General features: G+C 43.9%; 1 protein-coding gene across 2 annotated transcripts in view; it reads left to right on the top strand.

Annotated features, from left to right (window-relative positions):
- The window catches only part of CLSTN2 (calsyntenin 2), a 429,057-nt gene that overhangs the window by 300,555 nt on the left and 106,845 nt on the right, over positions 1 to 21,657 (top strand). For both annotated transcript variants that reach the window (XM_077348948.1, XM_077348949.1), the window contains exons 4-5: positions 2,245 to 2,453; positions 14,089 to 14,238. In XM_077348948.1, the coding sequence (XP_077205063.1) occupies positions 2,245 to 2,453; positions 14,089 to 14,238 (359 nt within the window). The remainder of the gene's footprint in view (positions 1 to 2,244; positions 2,454 to 14,088; positions 14,239 to 21,657) is intronic.

Genomic DNA, 21,657 nt, shown 5'->3' with positions numbered 1-21,657 from the left:
CTTGCTGAAGCTCCTCAGTTTGCCTCTCAGCATGAGGTTTTGAGGGTCCCTTGTTTCCCAAGGGAATCATTTTAGAGAGATCACTGGATTGCAAGGGGAGACTGGAAAGTTCTGTTCCACTGATGGACGTGCCTTCATTTAACAGAAAAATTATCATGGATCCATTCATATAAATATCAGTTTAATTTCTTTTATTTATTAATGACATTCTAGATGTACTTAGTTGCCATTAAACTCTTGTCAGTAGACTTCAGCTGTCAAACCCAATATTTTTCAAAAGTATTGAAGTTTTATTAATAATTTTCAGAGTGCTGAGAAGCTGTCAAAACTGATTTCAAAATGAAAATAATTCAACAGCTCTGGATGATCTCCAGAGGCTCTCTGGAAGAAGCTGGACCTAGGTGGGTTGGCGCTGCTGATCTTATTAGAACTGACAGCAGCATTCAACACAGTAAATCATGGGCTACTTTCCCAATGCCTAGGTGACATGGGTGATATAGGGCATGGTCTTGAAATGGCTGCTGTCCTTTCTCAAAGGTTGTGGACAGAGGGTAGCTAGAGAAGAAAGTGTCTCCCAGTTGTATGCCCTAATGTGTGAGGTTCCACAATGAGAAATTCTCTCCCTGATGTTGTTTAACATCTATATGCATCCTCTTGCCCAGCTAATCTGGAGTTTCAGGTTTGGATGTCATCAATATGCTAATGACACTCTGATATATCTGCTAATGGACAACCACCTGTCTGCACCGCCAAACATGCTGACCAGTTAGTGCGAGATTGGCTTTAGTAGAGTTGGCTGAAGCTAAATCCAGCTAAGACAGAGGTACTCTGGCTGGCTCAGCAAGGCCCAGATACAGTACTACAACTCCCAACTCTTGTCATGGTCCAATTAACAACTATGTCAGGAGTTTGGGTGTGATCCTGCACTCTTCCTTGTCAGTGGAGGGCCAGGTCACAAATGCGGTCTGCCAGGCCGCATCTTCACCAGGTGAGGCAGCTAGTACATTATCTGTTGGTGTCTGACCTAGCCACCATGATGGATGCAATGGTTGCCTCCAGATTAGACTACTACAGCTTGTTCTACACAGGGCTACCCTTGTACCTGATCCAGAAACTTCATCTAGTCCAAAATGCAGTGACCAGGGCTCTCACAGGAACCAGATACACATTAAACCAGTGTTTGCCCAACTGAACTGACCCCAGATTGATGACTGAATCAGATTCAAGGTGCTGGCCTTAAAACCCTAAATGGCCTGGAACCTTCATATCTGTGGGACCACTTCCTCCCCTATGCCCCTCAGAATGTTTTAAGATGGAGCATGCAAAACCTTCTCAAGAAACCTGGCCCCAGAGAAGTAAAATAGGCCTCAACCAGGCCCAGGGTTTTTTCAAGCCTGGCGCTGGCCTGGTGGAATGCTCAGGGACCTATGAGACATATAACAGTTCTACAAGGCCTGCAAGACAGTGCTATTCCACCAGGCCTATGGCTGAGGCCCACAGACACAGCTGACCATCTGACAAAAAGGAGAAACATAGGAATATGTGGAGAAATACCGAGATGTCACCATAATAACATAGCACTTTCTCTCCCCCTGCCTCATTACAACAATGATATCAATGTGCTTCTAAGTTTTTAGCACTAACTGGGTTTTATTGGTTAAACTTTAAATTAACTTACAAATGTGTAAGTATATATGATTTTAAATGTGAAGCATATACCTAGTTTTATCACAAACGTTACAATCCACCCTCAGGCAAGGGCAGCATAGAATCATATAAACAAACAAACAAACAGAGTTCCAAAGCTGATCACAAAATTCTCTTATGGGTTTGAAATATTTGTATGATTTCTGCAGTTTACCACAAAGGAAAGCATGTACTTTTGAATGAAAGGAAAGCATTCAGCAGTTCCAGGTGGGAAATATAACAATGGACAAGTAAATACAATGAATATGACAGATTGTTATTTGGTTAAATGAGTTTATCTATAATGTGCTAAATATATTCTTGTTGTTTGACAGATAAATTTATGCTTGATGAAAAATGAAAATTAGCTATAAAACATTGGTGAGTCATTAATTTGTTGGCTTATTGTCAAAAGAACTAAACTGACATGGATTGGAAGTATTGAGAGCAATCGTCATGCAACAAAGTTGGTTTCAAAAGTCTGGGATGTCTAGACCTGTTTTAAAAAGAACCCATTCTTCTTGATAAAAATCATACTCATCTATCTTCATGTTTTAGGGCTGTGGTTCATATCCAGGTAAAGGATGTCAACGAATTTGCACCTACATTTAAAGAAGCATCCTATAAGGCCTCTGTGACAGAGGGGAAGATCTATGATAGCATACTACAGGTGGAAGCTATGGATGAGGATTGTTCTCCTCAGTACAGCCAGATCTGTAATTATGAAATAGTCACAACAAATGTTCCATTTGCCATTGACAGAAATGGTGAGTACGTACTATTGCTCTGCTATAGAATTACATGTTTACTTTGTATAAATTAGTACAACTCTAATTACTTCTAGAAAGATATTTTTACTCCAGTGGAGCTATCAATTATTTCTAGTCTAAAATGGGTTTCCTGTATCCTGAAAAAGCTGATCCTGTGTAGCAGCTGCTGGGCATTTGCTACCTTAGTTGCCAGTTGAATGAAACCTAAAGTTAGTTTTACCTTGATAGATATCAGTAAAGCATTCCATAGTAGCATAGGTCATGTTGAAAAGCCTTTAAAGACACTTAACATTCAGTTCAAAGTTCTTGTTTGTGAGGTATGCTAGGGAACCTCAAGATCTTCAGAGAGGCCCATTATGCACAGCCGCTGAAATGGCGATTTCGGGTCACATGGAAAACACGGAGAGGGAAGACGTGAAGCGCACTGGTTATGGATGGGACGGGGTGCGACGGCAAAGTGACCAATTATGCACGCAGCGATCCCGGCACCACTTCTGGTTGCGCCCTACTCACCCGGAAGCTGCGCTTTCTTTCGCGTTTCGCTAACGCGGCTTTTTCGGTGGCATGCACCGAAGCTGCGGCCGGTTGCAGCCGGCACCGTGTGTTATCGGTGATTTTAGTCGCCACCATTCCACCCCGAATGTGCGTTATTCCCCCCGTGCATAATGGGTCAGAAAGAGAACTGGTACACATTCAGAAGACTGACCTGAACTGGCCTGATATTTTATACAAGCATGGACAAGGCCTTTTAAGATAGCTCTGTGTTTGTGTGTGTAAAAGTGCTAAATAAAAGGTGCACTTGTTACCAAATAGTTTCTGTGGAATCACTGATTATTTGAAACCTATCTCACTTTTCTATGTGACTATTTATATGTGACCCCTTTAGTGTGTATGCATAATGTGTGGAGGATTCAGACTATCTTTCAATGTGGGACCACTGAAGAATTAAAGAATTCATACCTTCTTTTTTATAAAGGCAAACACCTCTAAGATTTTCGATATTCCTTTCCTATGGCTAGTTCAGTAACTTTAGGGATGCCAATCCTGGGTTGGAAAATTCTTGGTAGAGCCATGGGAGGGCAGGATTAGGGGAGGGGACAGACTTCAGCAGGATATAATGCTATAGAGTAGCGATTCCCAACCTGTGGGCTGCGGACCACATGTGGTCCTTCGACTAATTGGAGGTGGGCCCCGAAGGACGCCTTCTCCCCCCCCCCCCGGACCTTTACTTCATCCCACCCAGCCTTTTACAACACACTTCATTGTTGTAGCGTGTCTGTATCTTATTTTGAAGGGCTGTTTAAACATTACCATAGCGATCAGAAAGTGCTAGGGCAGTGGTTGAGAGTAGAGGGGTAAACTACCCCCACACACACACACACACACACACACCGGGCCTCAGTAAAAGGCATTGAGTGGTCCCTGGTGAGTGGTCCCCGGCATTGAGTGGTCCCCAGTGATAAAAAGGTTGGGGACCACTATAGAGTCTATCCTCCAAAGCAGCCAATTGCTCCAGGGAAACTGATCTCTGTAGACTGAGAGTAAGTTGAAATTCTGGGAGATACCCAGGTCCCATCTGGAGCTTGGCAGTGCTACCATTTGGCCGTTCAATCATGTATCTCCTCAAATGAAAAGAAAGCTGTGCACACAATCGAGTGAATAATCACTGAACTGGCTGAGTAATGACTGGATAATGACTGAATAATTCACCCTTCCCAGTGTAGATCATCCCATGGTGTCCCTTGGGGTCCTCTGTCACCCCAAGAGTAGCATTTTGGGAAAATTCAAGGGGCTGCAGTAGAATTCATGAGGAAAGGAAAGTTTGATTCTGGTGATAGAAAAATCAGTTTGGATCCAAAATTTGTTTGGATCCAGCATGGTATAGTGGAGAATCCGGTTTGATTCTCAAATCCAGCCAGCTGGGTGACTTTGAGCTAGTCACAGTTCTCGTAGAGCTGTTCTTACAGAACAGTTCTCTTGTTGATCTCTTTGTCCCACCTACCTGACAGGGTGTATGTAATGGGAGAGGAAGGGAAAGGTGTTTGCAAACCATTTGGGGGTTCCTTTGGGTAGTGAAAAGTTAGGAATAAAAAACCTGCTCTTCTTCTTGATCATCTGCAAAATTACTTTCCCTCCATGATGTAGCTACAACATGTAGTTCTGCTGTCTCATAAGAAACTCATAAGAAACACCACAGTGAGGCTACAGTTTTGACAGAATGGTGTACAGTTTAACAGAATTTTTGGTAATGTGGAAATGCTTTTAGGTATTAAAAAGATCCAGCTATTGCCTTTGACAAAAAGCATTATTCCCTTCAAATTAAAATGTCAATTTGTTTGTTTATGTGAAAGTCAGCAAAAGAGCCATTTATGCTCCCTGTGACAGAGTAAGCAGTAACCGAGTTCTTCCAGCTGAATAATTTTGTATTTGTCTCATATCTCACATGAACATTTGTTCTTGAAGTTCTAACTGCACAGAGCTTTTGCTTTTCTCAGCAGCTATTTCATGCTGCACTGTTTAAAGAACGCCTCTCCCCCATTTGACAGTGTCTGTCTTTATTTGAGCTGCTTTTTCATAATGCCCAGTTGAGTGTCAGAGGATAATGACCTGTTAGCATCAGTAAAATGCAAATGGTGGTAAAGAGAATCCCTTTCCTCATTACAGTGCCATGGCCAGAAGGCAAATGTTTTGAACAGTGTGTATAGGGGGGCAATCAAGATGATTGAAACTCAGTTTAAGTGAATAAGTACTAGTTAGTGTAGAAATGTTTATTAGTGGGAGTGCTTGGACATGGAATTTTCTAATGACAAGTATGGTTATGTGGCATATGCGTATTATTCCTCATATTTCTTTTATTTTTACTCCAAAACTGTTGGTGGGAGAGAATCACTGCAGTTTTAATTTCAGAAATACCATTTGAAGCCTTAAAGGAAATTATTTGTACCAACTAAAGACAACTATAATGCTAAGCACTTCAATATTATGCTGTAAATGGTCAGCTTCCTTCATATATTTCTTATTTCTTTATCTTTATATTCTGGCTTCCTGCCTAACCAGATTTGACAATTAGAAAAGGTATGGGAGATCCATGATCAGATCCCTCAGTAGATTTTTCTGAGTAAAACAAAACAAAACACACAGACACCTTCCAGCGTTAGGGGTCAGGGAGTTATATCAGAATTGTCACATGGGAAAAGGTGTATTCTTCCCCTGCACCTTTTATTAGCTCCTCTACTTATTACTAAACTCTGACTTTCTAAGCAATGTACTTAGGAGTGCACAATTTGATTCAGCTGGTACAAAAATAAGCTGAATGAATGCTGATTTGTGGGGGTTTTTGGGGGGTGGGGTGAATTTCCTAAACTGAACCATAATTCTCCCATTCAAATTATGAGCTGAATCACTAAAACACGAATTGATTCTGGTTTCTATTAGAATTTGGGTCAGTTATAACCTATGGAACCATTAAAGTCAATGGGAAATCTAGCTAAGCCTATTCAAGGTCAGCCAAGCAGCAGTACTGCCCAGCAGAATCAGTGCCACTGCCAACCCAAGATGATTAAGTACACATCAGACCATTTCCTCACCAGAGGCTCTGCAGGCTGGAGTTTGAGCCGGGACAGGTTGCCCTGCCTCTTCTTGCTCCCTCGCATGGGAGCATTTGGCCCAGTTCACCTTGTCTGCCCCAGATTTGTACTTCTGCATGAGAGCCAGGACAGCAAAGTTCCCAGTATGAAAATGGTCTCAGAGCATCATTGGAGTAGAAACTGAATAGAAACTGTCCCAGGGACAGTAGAACTTCTGCAGACGGTATACTAATGCCTAACAGCAGAACCAAGTGCCACCCAACTAGTGCCCAGCAGCAAAACCTAGTTCCCCATTGTGGTAAATGCCAGCTAGACAAGACTGAAACAAAGTTACAAGTGATCTCCAAATTACACAGATCATTTCCCCTAAGGAGAATTGCTACTTTGCATGGTGAGCTTCATGATAGCTGAGATGAATTCTTCCTTGTTTTGCTCAGGCAAGGCACTGCGCACACAAAAATGAAACTTCTTATTTAACCAGCATTTTATGTTATGAGTGATGCCATGCACACCGTAAACATGAGACTTCCAGGGGCATGGCAGGGAGTTGTGGCCAGCTGACATCACTTCCAGGGTTATTCAAAGCCTGAAGAATATTTCAGAGGTTACTTCATGGTCAAAAGGTAGCTCTAACCACTAGCTAATCCTGCCTTGCATCTCATTTGAAAAAGGGGACAAGAGCAAAATACTCCACAGCCATGAATGTCCCTATTCTTGTGAACTGGGTTTGAACATAGTAAGGTTACAGCAGCCAGATATGCATAGACACAGTGGCTTTCTGGTAGTTAATGAGGCCTGTTGCTATATTTTCTTATGTTCTATGGATTCTTGGATTCTTGAACATTACCTAACATTTAGGAGAATTGTGGAGCCCTAATCTCACATATACATCTCATTCTTATGGATCTGTGTATCACTGTGATAGCAGGACAGTGTTTATTTGCTTTTTCATAAGCGATTCCTGGCTCCAGTCTCCTGTAGATGATTAAGTCTTTTTAGAGTCCCATCTTGTACGGCATAGATGTATCAGCGTGCAACTTTTTTATTTAGCTGTAGGGGATATTAAGATTTATGTGATCATTGGGACTATGTTCATTAACAGCACTGTGCAAAGTGAAACTACACCTATAATGTAGGCCAAATGTGCAGAGATTTTTTTTAATGGCTAGAATGACTGCCAGACCTTGAGAGAGAGGTAAAGTTGTTAGCTATTTAGTTGTCACAAGAATGAACTAGTTTCAGATATTATTCTCCTGGAAGCTGTTTTCAAGCAAGTTGAAGTCCATGGAAAGCTGATGCAATGATTACCATCGACTGAAGAGAATTTTGGCAAGGGGCCTCACAGACTGAATTTAAAATTCAGCTCATAACTAGGGACTGTGTGCTGAACCAGTTTTTTCTTCACAAAACACACATCTATCCCTGTAGAAGAGAAATCTGCTTTTTAAAATAAAATATTTCATATAAATTCTGGAAATACTTTCATATATTTCCCCCTGTCAAAACCATGTTTTCCTTCCACATGATTAAAATATAATAATGAAAAGGGAGAAATGTAACAAAGTAAAAGTGAGTTAGAATCCCCTATTTATTCATTAGATATTTTAGTTGCTGCTCCCCCGAAAAGTCTCACAGTGACTTGCGACATTAAAGCCAATAGGGTAGAAACAAAGTAAAAATAAATAATCAGTTAATAGTTTAATGTAATATTTTAGACTAGTAATAAGGCCCGCTGTATAACGAATACAGCGGGCACTAGCAACTCACCGGTTTTCGTGGCGGCGGTCTCATGGCGGCGGCGGGGTTCTTGGAAGCGGTGGCTCTGGGAGGTGGCGGCCTGCCATGGTGAAAGGCGCTTCGCACCTCTTGCTGCGTCAGGCCGCCGTCAGGCTGCTCCGCGCAACTGCCGGGGGCTCCCTGGGGCAGCGGCCTGACGCGGCGAGAGGTGTTTTAAATCTGGTTATTTATATGAGTCTTGAGTCTGCTTTAAACTTATATAGTTCTACTTTGAGTTCTGCTTTACAGAAGTTTATTATATGATGAACATAACTTAAGTTTGCCCCTGTGCAGGTAGCACATCAGTGAAATGGTGCGAGCCATAACTATCACATTAAGGACTCTCAAACCCAGGGCATATCCAGAATTGAGCAAAAATATTTTAAAAGAAATCGCCTAATTTGAGAATTCATTGATTCAATTAAAACAGTTAAAATAATTTAGCAGCAATAGTTTGGAAATTAGGTCTTAGTACCAGCTAGCAGTATCAGCAGTCCCAGTTAATGATAGTTCTTCCAGAACTAGAGTGTATTCAGGGGACCTCTTTCCAGTAGGGAGGGCACATTTGATTGTTTTACTGGCCCCAGTGAAAAGCCTGGTAGAAGAGCTCCTCCTTGCAGTCCCGACAGGGCCCAGATGTCTTCCAGGAGCTTGTTCCACCAAATGAGGGCCAAGATGGAAAATGTTCTGGTCCTGGTTAAGGTCAAGCATACTTCTTTGGGGCCAGGGACCACCAACTGGTGTTTGTGGAGGGAATAGAATGAAAGACAGTCTCTCAGATATGTAGGCTCCTGACCATGAATGTCCTTATGGGTAAGAACCAATACCTTAAACCTGATTTGGAATTCAACCGGTAACCAATGCAGCTATCAGAGCACAGGTCAAATATGTACTCACCCATGATGTTCAAGTGAGGACTCTAGAAATTGCATAGAGTGAGTTACAGAAATCTAGCCTAAAGATGACCATCTAGCATGGATGAATGTGGCTAGGTGTTCTGGGGGCAAGTAGGATGCTAGTATCTTGGCTTGCCATAGGTGGTAGAATGCCAACCATGCTACTTTGGTGACCTGCACCTCTATAGATAGGGAGGTGCCAAACATCATGCCCAGGTTTCTGGCTGAGCTTGCAACTGTAAGTCATACTCCATCCAGACTGGGCAAGCATGCTAACTCATTTGGTCCCTTCCTACCCAGCCACAGGACCTCTGTCTTTGGAAGGTTAAGTTTCAGGCAATTCTGCTTGAGCCACTCTGTCACTGCTTCCAGGCATCTGGTGAAGTTGTCTGGAGGTGAGTCCGAGCAATTACCCATAAAGAGTCTGAGCAATTACCCATCTGTATATTTGTGCCACCCAAGTCTGAACCTCCTGACTAACAGAGCAAGAAGGCACAAAGATGTTAAACAAGGTAGAGGAGAGAACCTTTAAAATTAAAGTGGAAAAATCATGGAATCAATGGAAGTCATAGAATTAATGGGAAAATCATATAAATGATCTGCATTCTTGGATTTCTAGCCCAGTCTTGCCAGATCTTGGAACGTAAGCAGTTGGCACTAGTTAGTACTTGGATAGGGGGCTACCAGGGAAGTACAGAGACAGGCAATGGCAAACCACCTCTATCTCTTTCCTTGAAAAGCCTATGGGATAGCCATAGGATACACTAACCTCCAAATCAGGTATATTGTTTCAGTTAGCCCTGCAAATTGTCAGTTTACCCTATCTGTAGTATCTGAGCTGTTATTTCCATCGGAGATGTTGACCTACCATAGTTTATACTGGCATTACTGATAATAAGTAAGGTTTTCAGAAGGTCTTTACAGTTATAATCTTTATACTGCTTATTTTTTTAATAAAAAATGAGATGGGAGCCAATAAGCTTGTCTTCATATATTTGGCTTGAAGACTCAACGTAATTATTAGAGAGGTTCAAGTAGCAAATGGTTCAATATTCTGAGCGAAATACTTTAGTCATGTAATCCACTTTAGTCAGGCTATAGGATATACAGAATATAATATGAATACCCATTTAAAACGAGCACAGCTTCAGGATATGAGAAAAATTAAACTCTCCTTGGCTACAGAAAGCTTTAATCTGTTAGAGCAAATAATGTGAATTAGATATTATACTTTCCAAGGTTCAGGTAGAGAAGGAACTGTCATTCAGCAAGAACGGCCTGAATTAAAATGCTGAACTCATTAATTACCCAGAATGCTTTAGAATGAGAAGGCTCCCTATCCCTCAGGATAGTGGAAGTAAACTATGCTTTCCCACCTTTTCTTGTGAATGCTGCTATTTGTTTTTTTACCAAGACAGGTGATTTGTCACATTTATGCTTCTGTCAGGTTGATTTTGTTGCTGCAAAATTTTGTTTTCCAGCAGATTCCACAATAGCGTCATTTTAAAAAGCTTATCGGATTTGCCAAAGCGGTTTTTAAAAAGTACCAATTCACTTTTCCAGTTCAACCACACAATGTCAAAGGAAAGTTATTTGAAGTTCTTTAGACATTTTTACGCAGAGGTAACATTTATATATACAAACAGAAAATTACAATAGTACCGCTAAATAAAGATCATCGTTTTCCCAAGGTTTTAACAGATTTTAGCTAATTTATTTTTAAATGAATTATTGTATTGTTGTTGTTAGGTGCAAAGTCGTGTCCAACCCATCGCGACCCCATGGACAATGATACTCCAGTCCCTCCTGTCCTCCACCATTCCCCGTCCATTTAAGTTTGCAATTGTATTTATGAATTATTGTAATAGTGACTATCCAGGAAACCATCCCAAGTAGGCTTCCCCAGGGAAGGTGGTCAGTCAAGAAATCGCAGTAATAAATAAAATAAAAAAACAATTCCCTTTCTTTTGAAGACTTGTTTGCAAACACAAGTCTTGTAACAGTCATCATACATAAGGCCCAACTAGGGTAAAATACAAATGGGTTCACATCAGAAAGCTACAACTTTCTGACTCTGCCTCATGGGAAATGTATTATTTTTAGAACAATACTTTTAAGGAATAATTTTCATTTGGACTCCATACAGTCTAGGAAGCAGTCTAGGAAGTTTAAAACATCTCTTTGTGCATTGCTAATTGCTCACTTTCCACATTTGGCTTCACACAGTTAAAGTGAAGGAGGGATATTGCTCCACTGAAATCATTTGCCTCTCAGATTTTCCTATCCACACAGCCAGACTTTTAAGGCAACTGTGAGTTCTGTTGGGTGTTAGGAAGACACAACCCCAGTTTTTATGGTAACAAGGAGGTTGGCAATGTTCTGTCCATTTTCTTCTCAAATGGCTAGGTGTGTCTGATACCAGCCCTGTCCTGTGCTTTCATAGGTAAGTTTGTATGACTCTCAAATTAGGAGCAGACAATTATGGAATGAAATATCTGCTTTTCCTACCCTTCATTTAAAAAAAAGAAAGAAAAAGATCCAGTCAGATGTACAGTTATCTCAAAAGCTTGTTCATTGATTTGTGTCATTAATTTAAAAAAACACTCATTAGGGTTGCCAGCTCTGGATTGGGAAATCCTTGGAGATTTGGAAGTAGAGCATGAAGAACCTTGGATTTAAGGATTGAAGAGATCTCGGGAGGGGGGGTGTAGAGCCATACAGGCCACGTTTCAAAACTGCCATTTCTCAAGGGGCACGGATCACTGTGGTTTGGAGATCCATTTTTTTATTTCGGAAGACTTCAAAGCATCCCAGAAATCATTGATTTTTTATATCTTTCTTTGGACCAATGTGGATTCCAGAATCTTCCGTTCCAACATTAGCATCATATTTAATGTACTAGAAGAAGAAGAAGAAGAAGAGTTGGTTCTTATATGCCACTTTTCCCTACCCGAAGGAGGCTCAAAGCGGCTTACAGTCGTCTTCCCATTCCTCTCCCCACAACAGACACCCTGTGGGGTGGGTGAGGCTGAGAGAGCCCTGATATCACTGCTCGGTCAGAATAGTTTTATCAGTGCCGTGGCGAGCCCAAGGTCACCCAGCTGGCTGCATGTGGGGGAGCGCAGAATCGAACCTGGCATGCCAGATTAGAAGTCCGCACTCCTAACCACTACACCAAACTGGCTCTCTACTAGATATTAAGCCCGCTGTGGCCAAAATACAGCGGGCCCTAGCATGGTGGGTGGGTGAAGTGATGGGGCGAAGGAAGGAGGAAAGGGAGAAAGAGAGACAGAGAGAAAGACAGAAAGAAAGGGAGGAAGAGAGAGACAGAAGAAGAGGGAGAGAAACAGGTAGTGAGAAAGAGACAGATGGGAGGAAGGGAGGGAGGGAGGAAGAAAGGGAATGCTGGGAGGAAGGGAAGGACAAAGGGAATGCTGGGAGGCAGGGAAGGATAAAGGGAATGCTAGGAGGAAGGCAGGGACAGAGTAAGGTAGGCGGCCTGAAAGGGGACTTTGCGGCCTTCTGCCGGGCCCAGGGGCAGGCTTGGCTGCCCCAGGGCCCGGCAGAAGGCTCCGGATGGGGGCGGTGGGCTTTGTGGCCTACGGTCAGGCCCAGGAGTAGGCGAGGCTGCTCCAGGGCCCAGCAGAAGGCTCAGGAAGGAGGCGGCAGGCTTAGTGGCCTTCTGGTGGGCCCAGGGGTAGTGTTGTGCAATTCGGCCGCTAAAGCGGCCGTTCCCGCCAGGCGCAGCCAGCGAGAATTCTGCACCTGCGTGGTTGCGCCCGCTGTCATGCTGCTGCTGGCACCACCCTCCCCCCCCCCCGCGGTGCGGTGCTGGCAGTGCCTGGAGGGAATGGCCGCCGAAGTGGCCGAATCGCACAACCCTACCCAGGGGCAGGTGAGCTGCCCCAGGGCCCGGCAGAAGAATCGGGATGGCGGGAGCGGGCTTTGTGGCCTTCTGCTGGGCCCAGAGCCCAGCAGAAGGCTCCCTGGGTGAGGGAAAGCTGGCCGGAGGACTTACCGCTGGGGAAGGCTTCTTCCTCTGAGTGGCGACTCCCCAGCCGGCCCAGGCAAGGCTGGGCCAAGCAGCCAATGGGGAGCCGTGGCTCCCCATTGGCTGCTTGGCCCTTGAGTGACACTTGGAGGGCCCAATCAGGAGCTGCAAAGCAGCTCCTGACTGGGCCCTCCGACTTTTTATCCCAGACAGAGCCCACCCTATCTCCTCCCATTTAACCCTTTATTTAATCCGCTCCACAGGAGTGTTTAAAAATATGTAAAATGGATGTCTGCATATAAGAATCCCTGGGTAAATAAATAAATAAAACAATTTAGTCTTGTGCTGATTAGTCATCAGGTTTGGCACCAGGTGAATGGTAACAGGAAAAGTATTCCATAAACTGTGATCCAGTGTGGGGTTTATGACAACTCTGTTTCTTTGTTCTGGGACAGTGTTTTGAACTGCCCTGTTTTGCATACATAGTGGTCCAGTCCAGATTTATTGTACTCAAGATCAAATAAGAAACTCTCAAGGTAAGTCAACTCTGCAGAGGAAAAAAAAAACAATAATTAAACTCTGGTTCTGCATAAAACTGAACTACCTGCCAATTTTGATGCCTAATTCAGGATCCATCCCTCAGAATCACACATGCCAATCGTTTTGCACATATCTGAATTGAGCAATGGGGTATAATGCCATAGAGTCCACCTTTCAAAGCAGCTATTTTCTACAGGTGAACTGATCTCCGTCACCTGGCTATCAGTTCTAATTTTGTATCTCCAAACCCCATCTGGAGGTTGGTAACAGTTGGAATTGATGTAGCAGCACTGGTACTACATCAGTGCACCAGGCCTCACTCTGGTGAGCAATGTGGTGGGAGACCTGGAAGTCTCTTGTTATAATGAAGGGCTTGGCATCCCTAATAAGAAATTATTGAGGAGGTAATTTCTTTCCCTTCACTTTATATTGCCCTCCATTTGAAAAAGAAGGATGGTTCTTATATGCCACTTTTCTCTACCCGAAAGAGTCTCAAAGCAGCTTACAGTCACCTTCCCTTTCCTCTCCCCACAACAGACCCACTGTGAGGTAGGTGAGGCTGATAGCCCTGATATTACTGCTCAGTCAGAACAGTTTTATCAGTGCTGGGCGAGCCCAAGGTCACCCAGCTGGTTGCATTTGGGGGAGAGCAGAATCAAACCAGGCTCGTCAAATTAAAAGTATGCACTCCTAACCACTACATCAAGCTAGTTCTCTAACACCCCTTTCTTTTTGCAGTGGCTTATTTGAATCCTACAGGCACACTATTAGAGATTTTTACTATGGCAAGTGTGTTGGCATAGTATCTTAAATCGATTGTTGCTTACTATCCTGTTTTGCAGGTAACATTAGAAATACTGAAAAACTGAGTTATGACAAGCAGCACCAGTATGAGATAATGGTAACTGCTCTTGATTGCGGGCAAAAACGTGCAACTGAAGATGTCTTAGTGCAAGTTGAAGTCAAGCCAGTGTGTAAACCTGGATGGCAAGGTTGGTATAATGCTATTTCTTCAGAGATAACGACTGTTTCTTGGGTAGTGGAAGAAAATATTGTCAGTTCTGCAATAATCTTTGCACTTTCTGTATTAACATATGGTCCACATTTTTCAAAATGGATAAAAATATTGCATGCTGAGAATGCTATTTAAAGCAATTATTACTGTAATAATAATCGGGGGAGGGGAAAAATAAAGCTGAGGAAATAAACCAAGCACAATGTATGTTTAAGTAAAGAAGCTCAACACTCATCTATAGGCTTGGTAGCCTCATAATTGGAACATCATAGAGGCAAGTGAGGAAAAGAATTATTAGAACAATGTGGCTTATTGCTTACAAACAACTAGAGCATCCCCTCCTGCTGTCCATTTCTATTAGGAAACTATCAGTGATTGTCTCTGATTCCACATCATCCACTCTTCCTCATTACATTGTCTAAATTCTGCTTGTTTGGAGCAGCTGTCTTTTATGCCTGCCAGAGCAACCTGGGACCCATGGGGATTCTAAAGTTTTAGTTCTTCTTGTGACTGATTAAGGGTCCAAATGGGATAGATGTATGCATAGGATGAGAGCATATGAGGCAACAAATATAGGTTGTGCTCTATTTTGGTTTCTTTGTGTGCTCAAAAAGAATTTTTAACAGAGTGCAGTACATTTTCATTGCCCTTAATGGACAGATAAATCAATTTGGCATGATGCTTCCTTTGTCTGTTCCCTTATGGGAATTAACAAGCAACACTGTACAGATAGCGATGTTTGATGAAACTGTAGATTTGTGCACAGCAGAATTCACCTGTACATGGTTGTCCAGATCCCTTTTGCTATAGTATGAACAACATAATTTTAAGATATAGAACTAAGATGGACTTTGGTAATTTATAGACATTATAGAATTTAATTTATTCTTTTCCCTAGGTAGCAGAATGATTGTGTTTTTATTTTTATGAATTCAGAGCAGGTATTAAGCTATGAAATGACTGTAAGGTAAATTTTGATCACTTTTCTCTCAGTCCTGACAAGCTTTGGAATGTATTGGAGAGGAATTTCAACAAGGGTGTGGGGGAGGAATATTTATCTTAAGAGATATCAGTTGTGTAACCTTCTGATCTACCCAACTGCATTGCTGTAAAATGGTGTTTTGGGGGACAAATTGGCAAAGGTGAAGGAGTGTTTTCTTACACAACATGCATTACTGTTTTGATATTTAACTATGACCCATTATGCATGGTGGCTGCTACACCGGGCAGCCGCCGTGCCATTGTGGCAAGTGGGGCACCCCACCATTTCCCATGTATGCCCGGGGTGGGGCTCCCCCAGCGTATGTGAATGCCCCGGTGTAGCGCACACACATGTGCTTTGTGCCAGTGCTGGGAAGCCTGGAATGCTGCCTGGCAGTGGCAGTGGCCAGGGGGGAGTAGGGCGGGGCTGGGCCCCCACTGCACACTGGTGGAGAGAGGCATGCTGCTCTCCTACCATGGTGGGGCAGGGGGATGCCCTGGCTGGCTCCGCAGCTCCATGGAGCTCGCAGGGGCATGCCGTGTCCCTGCAGGGACACCATAAGGTTGGAACAGGCCTGGGCCAAAAGGCCTGGCACTGTCAGTTACACATGGCACCAAGCCACTCAAGCCCCCACCAACGCCCGTGGTATCTCTCAGACCGTGGAAGATCCCACGTTCCCGTAACGTGGGCCTTCTGTGGGCCTGTGCCAGGCCACGCCCATGCTGGCATCATGGTTGTGCATAATCAGGGATTTCCCCTCAAGATCCTGACACCACCAGCACAGGTGTTCCAGCCCATGCATAATACAGCTATGTAAGCTTTCTTTGTGTCTGTGGTGAGGCAGGAGAGTTAGAGACTGCTGTCATTAATATACGGGAGTTCTTGGCAATACCACTGAAGCTGCTTTACAAAATTGGCTAAAGGAGAGCTGTTAGCTAAAAGGGCATGGTCAAATAGGCAGAATGGAAAGCAGCGCTGATTTAGTGAGTTCTGTTGTGGGAAAGGGGACAGCAGGCTCCCTTTTCCTATATGGCTTTCATTTGTTTGGCCTCGTTGGTGCAATGCATATATGAGAATCAAAGTGGTAGATGCAGCTGTGAAATCAAACAGTTCATAACACTGGGCTGGAACGCAATGTTAAGCATGAACTGAATATGGAAAGATAAGGATATCAGCCTTAATACAAAATGCCGGCTAGTCAATGCCATTGTCTTCCCCATAACAAGCTATGGATGTGAAAGCTGGACCCAGAAGAAAGAAGACAGGAGGAAAATAGATGCTTTCAGTGCTTCAAATTCTGGTTCTTAAGATTTTTGCCACATCTTCAACAAGGCAGCAACAACAATTGATCCAGTTCTGCACATTGCCTGGATACCATAATAGCACCTTGTATCTGAAGAAGTGTGCATGCACACGAAACCTCCTACCTTGAAAAAAAACTTTGTTGGTCTTGAATGTGCTACTGGACTCAATATTTGTTCTAACACAGTCGCTGTCATCTGCATTCTATGTTATATGTACCCAATATCTTGAGGTCAGGTCATATTTATCAAGAAATTCCACTTATTTGCATAACACCAACTGTTTTCTTCTTTTTATCAGAGTTTCATAGAATCCATAAACCATACAACTGTCAGACAGTTTTGCAAAATGCCTTTTGTAGGTGGGTTTCTTATAAAATAAAATTGCTTAAGGTTTCATTGGTTTTCAAATAAATGCAAAGGAAGCACTTTGGAAAGAGCCATGAAATTTGTAAAATATGCAAATTATGTGCAGTTTCCAAAGTCAAACATCAATCTAGACTGTAGTTAATAAGATTCATTGAAAGACATGCATCACTGCCATTCTGTGAATCCCACGAGGTTTCTGGATCGTAACAGTCACAGACATTAGCTCCTCTTGAGCCCAGGTTCTCCCTGACTGATAATCATATAGTATGTCCAGACTGACCAAAATGCATTCTGATATGTAGATTATTCTTAGCAGAGCATCTCCAAACACAGTGTAGACTACTCATGTGCCTTTTTGTAAAAGCATGTATTGTTCTGGTGCTGTGCTACACATATGTAAGCCTATTATGTTATATTCCATGTGTTTGGAAAAGAAAGTGGCTGGTGGTGCATATTGTCATTGGGTTAGTTTCATCTTTTAATTTCAATTCATTTCCAGCATAGTAATAGTAATACCTTGGAGTGATGTGATTACATGCGCAAGCTACTGTGATGTTTTAATCAGCCTCACTAGAATACTATAATTGTAAAAGATACGTTGCTCTTCTCGGGATTCATAGACATTTATTCTAGAACTGCCCCCAAATTATATATATATATATATATATATATATATATATATATATATATATATATATATATATATATATATATATATATATATATATATATATATATATATATATATATATATATATATATATATACACACTAGTAATTAAGCCCGCTGTAGTTTAAATACAGCGGGTGCTAGTGTGGCAATGGAATTGGGGGGGTGGCTGTGCGGCCTGGAGGTGGGCGGGCATGGACCGTAGGCTGTGGATGGCCCGGGGCGAGACCCTCCCGCGTCGGCTGGCGGCTCCTGTAGGTGTCTTGCCGGGGCGGGCCCTACCTGAGACGTCAAAGGCTGTGGAGCATGCTCAGCAGCGGCACATAGGCTGGATTTCCTTGTGGCGGCGGCTCCGGCGTTGTGGCTGCGGCCTGTCCCGGCGCCAGCCACTCTTGGCAGAGGCGGTGGATGCCCCGTTGCCATGGCCAGCGCCATTGGGGGCGGGCCCGCCATTGCAGGCGCGGCAGTGGCCGGCAGCACCTGGAGGCTTTGCGGGGCGGCAGCAAGGTCCTATCTCCGGGCGAAGGCGGGTGCGGTGCTGGTGCAGCTGTCGGAGGGGCCAGTGCCACGAGGGAAGGTGGCGCCGGGTCGGGCACTGTCGTGGTTGTGGCAGGAGGCTGAGGCGTGGCTGCAGGTGGTAGGGAGGCGCGTGGGGCATTGGCAAGGCAGGCCGGTCACGTCTTGGGGTGGCAGCGGCTCCTTGTCTGCGGGCGGGCAGGCAGCAAGCGTCGTGTGCGGGCGGGCAGGTGGCAAGAAAATGGCATCGGTCGGCTGGATGCGGGTGAGTTGGGGGGGCAGATCGGGAGGCGCTGGTCAGTCCAGCGGCAAGGGACCAATCACGAGCTGCGCTACACGTGGCTCGCGATTGGTCCCTTGCCGCCAGACTGACAATCGGAGTGGCCAATCGGCAGGCGCTTGGGCCCTCCAATTGTCAGTCATGAGGAAGGGGCCTATCGGCACCCTTCCTCATCACGGACAGGGCCCACCTTAGGTGCCCTTAACCGATGATTTAATCCGCTCCACAGGAACGGTTTAAAGATATATGCTATGTAAAATAAGAGAAAATAACAAGTTGTAAGTAAAGTGATGCTACGTACAACTTGGTGTTCCTTGAGCAATCAGGACTATGGCATAAAAGTAAATGAGCTCAGACTGGAACATACATTGCCTATTTGCAAGCTTTTCAGGGGTTGTCATTGTGTAGCAGTCTGTCAGACTATTTCAATCTGTTTTATTTCTTTTTTAGAAACTGCCATTTTAAACTTTTGAAGAGATCTTTAGAAAACTCCTATCGAGTTGAACTCAGCTCTATCAGATCTTGCAAAGTGTTTGTCAGGGAATTGCAGCAAGATAAAATGAACCTTTTCTCTCTTTTAGGGTTACCTTCCTCCAGCTGGGGTCTGGAGATCTTCTGCTATTACAACTATCTCCAGAAAAATGATCAGTTTCCCCTAGAGAAAGTAGCTGCTTTGGATGGTGAATCCTGTTATTGTACACTGCCTAGGATGCTCCCATCCCCAAGGCCCACCTTCTCCAGACTCTGCCCCCAAAATTTCCAGGGGTTTCCCAACCCAAAGCTAGCAATCTTCTCACTCTATTATACACTTGTCTCATTCGTTATGCTCTCTCTCCACCTAATTTTTCCATGCTCCTCCTATTTATTTAAAATTCTTGGTCTCAAGGTCTTCTCATGCTTACAACACTTCACAGTAGAATGTACAGTAGCAAACCTTTGTTAATATTATGAACAAATTGTGGAAGGGGTTGATATTTCTCCATGATCTAACGAAGGATGTTTCTTCCTCTTCTACCCTTTACATGCATGACATTAATCTATTTTAGTAATTATATATATAAAAGTTACAAATCCCAGTTCAGACACTGGTTTGTTAATCATTATTATACTGGTGAAAGATCTAATAGCCCTTTGTAAGGATTATTTTACTATATGACCAATGATGTATCCTAATCACTATAACAAAACATATTTATTTGTTTGTTTATTACATTTATATACCACCCTCCCCTAAGGCTCAGGGTGATTCATGTATAACATGAAGTTGCCTGTAGACCTACCTGATTGGCACTTCTTGGTGGTATATCACCAATAAGCAGAAAGCACTATGCCAGTGAGTGACAATCAATTCAAATTGCATGGAGACAACTCACTCCCTACCAGATTGCTCCTTCCAGGGGTATACTACCAATAGGGAGACAGCACTCTGCCAATGAAGACCAATCAGTTCAAATTGCATGCACACAACTCATTCCCTGATTGACCATCTCTGGGGGTATGCCACCAATAGGGCAAAATCAGTCTTCCAATGAGGATCAATCATGGGGCTTAACTGTCCTCTTTCTGCTACTTGCTGGGTAGAAGAGGAGCTGGCTTCTCGGAAAGACCTTGTAGATGGTATGTTGCTCCATTCTCAGCCTCTTCCCATTTCTCCCAGGCAAGGGAGGAAAGCCAACTGCCTCCTTTGCTATTCAGGATACAGCTCTCTGCTGGAAGGACATAAACACAAACTGCTAGGGAGGTGTCAAGTTCTCTAGACTTGTAGGCAAGAAAACTATTTTGGAAAGTGTCTTTATTCTCAAGCAAAGACATCTGGCAGGAACATAGGCAGAACGAAGGGTACAAGCAAGGATTCACATATATAAAACACAGGCTCATCCCCTTCCCTCCCATGGGAAAATGATGACTCCGGTTTCAAAGGAAGACGAAATATTTCTATAATTTAGGTGCTAGGCACAGGGAGGCAAAGGGATCTCAGCACATCTATGTTGTGGGAAGCTCAAGCCATAAAACACAAGTTGGAGAATTCAGCGAGGTGTGAACTGGAACAGAAACTGGAAAACATCACAGGTCAGGCAGATTAGACAGCCTCAGACATCAATCACAGAAATCAGTTACAAACCACATGGCAGAAACCCTGGATTCTGACTGGAGGCTGAGAGATTCAGTATTTCAAAAACAGAATGCCAGGGGACAGACAGAATGTAATTAACATCTTTACTCAGCCTAGTGAGTCAAGGGTTCCTTCAGGCCATCAAAAAACATCAGCAGAAGGAGCAGGTCACAAGTTGCATTCACAACCTAGGCCTCCTAACCTCAAGTTAATATAGGATGTCAGCAGCCTTTCAGTACTTACTCTGTGATGACTCAATCTTCTTCAGTCAGTAACTGTCTTGTTGACATGGTGTGGTGCCTTTTAGACTGGAGTGCTCTTCCAGCACATAGTTGCTAAATTGGCTCAGGTGAGCCCGGTGAGCTGACAAGGAATTGCTTATTGGCTCAGGTGAGCTGACAAGGTAGGAAGCTGCAGCTGGAGGCTGGGCAGAGGAATGGGGAGCTCCTGCAACAACTTTGGAATCTAAGCCCTGGTTTGTCTGCAGCTCCATTCCCTCCTGCTGGTCAGAGCTCTCTGCCTGTTGAATATCTGGGTGGCCTAAGCTCCCATCTAGCTGAGGCTCAGGTGAAGCTGGGAACTTCTGTCAAGGCCTTCAGGATTTGGGCTCGCAACACCTTCCTATGGCTCTGCAGCTGACCATCAGAGTGCTCTTTGCTTTCCCCGCTCTCCCTCTCTTCAGAGGGTCTGTGGATATCCAGCAGTCTTCCCACCCAAATTGGCCCTTGAGAGAAGTTGGGGGGAATGGGCAGCCCCCACACAACCTTCTCGGCTTGGCCTGGTCTTTCAGAGATTTGGGGTTTGATGGAAAGGTGGGCACATTGGTGACTAGGGTTGAGTGCTCCAGCACACTTCAGTGAGCACCAACAACTGAGGCAGCCAGCACCGCAGCATGGAGGGGAGGGACAGCACCATGCTAGCTGGTGCTGCCCCTCCTTTCCACAGTGTGGCACTGGCCACCTTGGGTGTCAGTGTTCACTGAAGCAGCCAAAGCACACTGGAGTGCTCAACCCTTGTGGTGACCTGTGTAGATAGTGTTATATTGGGGTGGGGGTAGGAGGGCTAGTGCTCCTCCAAAACACCTGTTTTCTCCAAGATAGCTGATGCCTTCCTTCCCTCCTCCTTCTTTCTTTCTCTCTTTCATTCTGTGTTTCTCTCTTTCATC

Source organism: Paroedura picta, chromosome 8 (assembly GCF_049243985.1).
Source record: "Paroedura picta isolate Pp20150507F chromosome 8, Ppicta_v3.0, whole genome shotgun sequence".
NCBI classification, from domain to species: domain Eukaryota; kingdom Metazoa; phylum Chordata; class Lepidosauria; order Squamata; family Gekkonidae; genus Paroedura; species Paroedura picta.
Note: the sequence above shows the minus strand (reverse complement) of the source record. Positions and strands in the feature narration are given on the sequence as shown.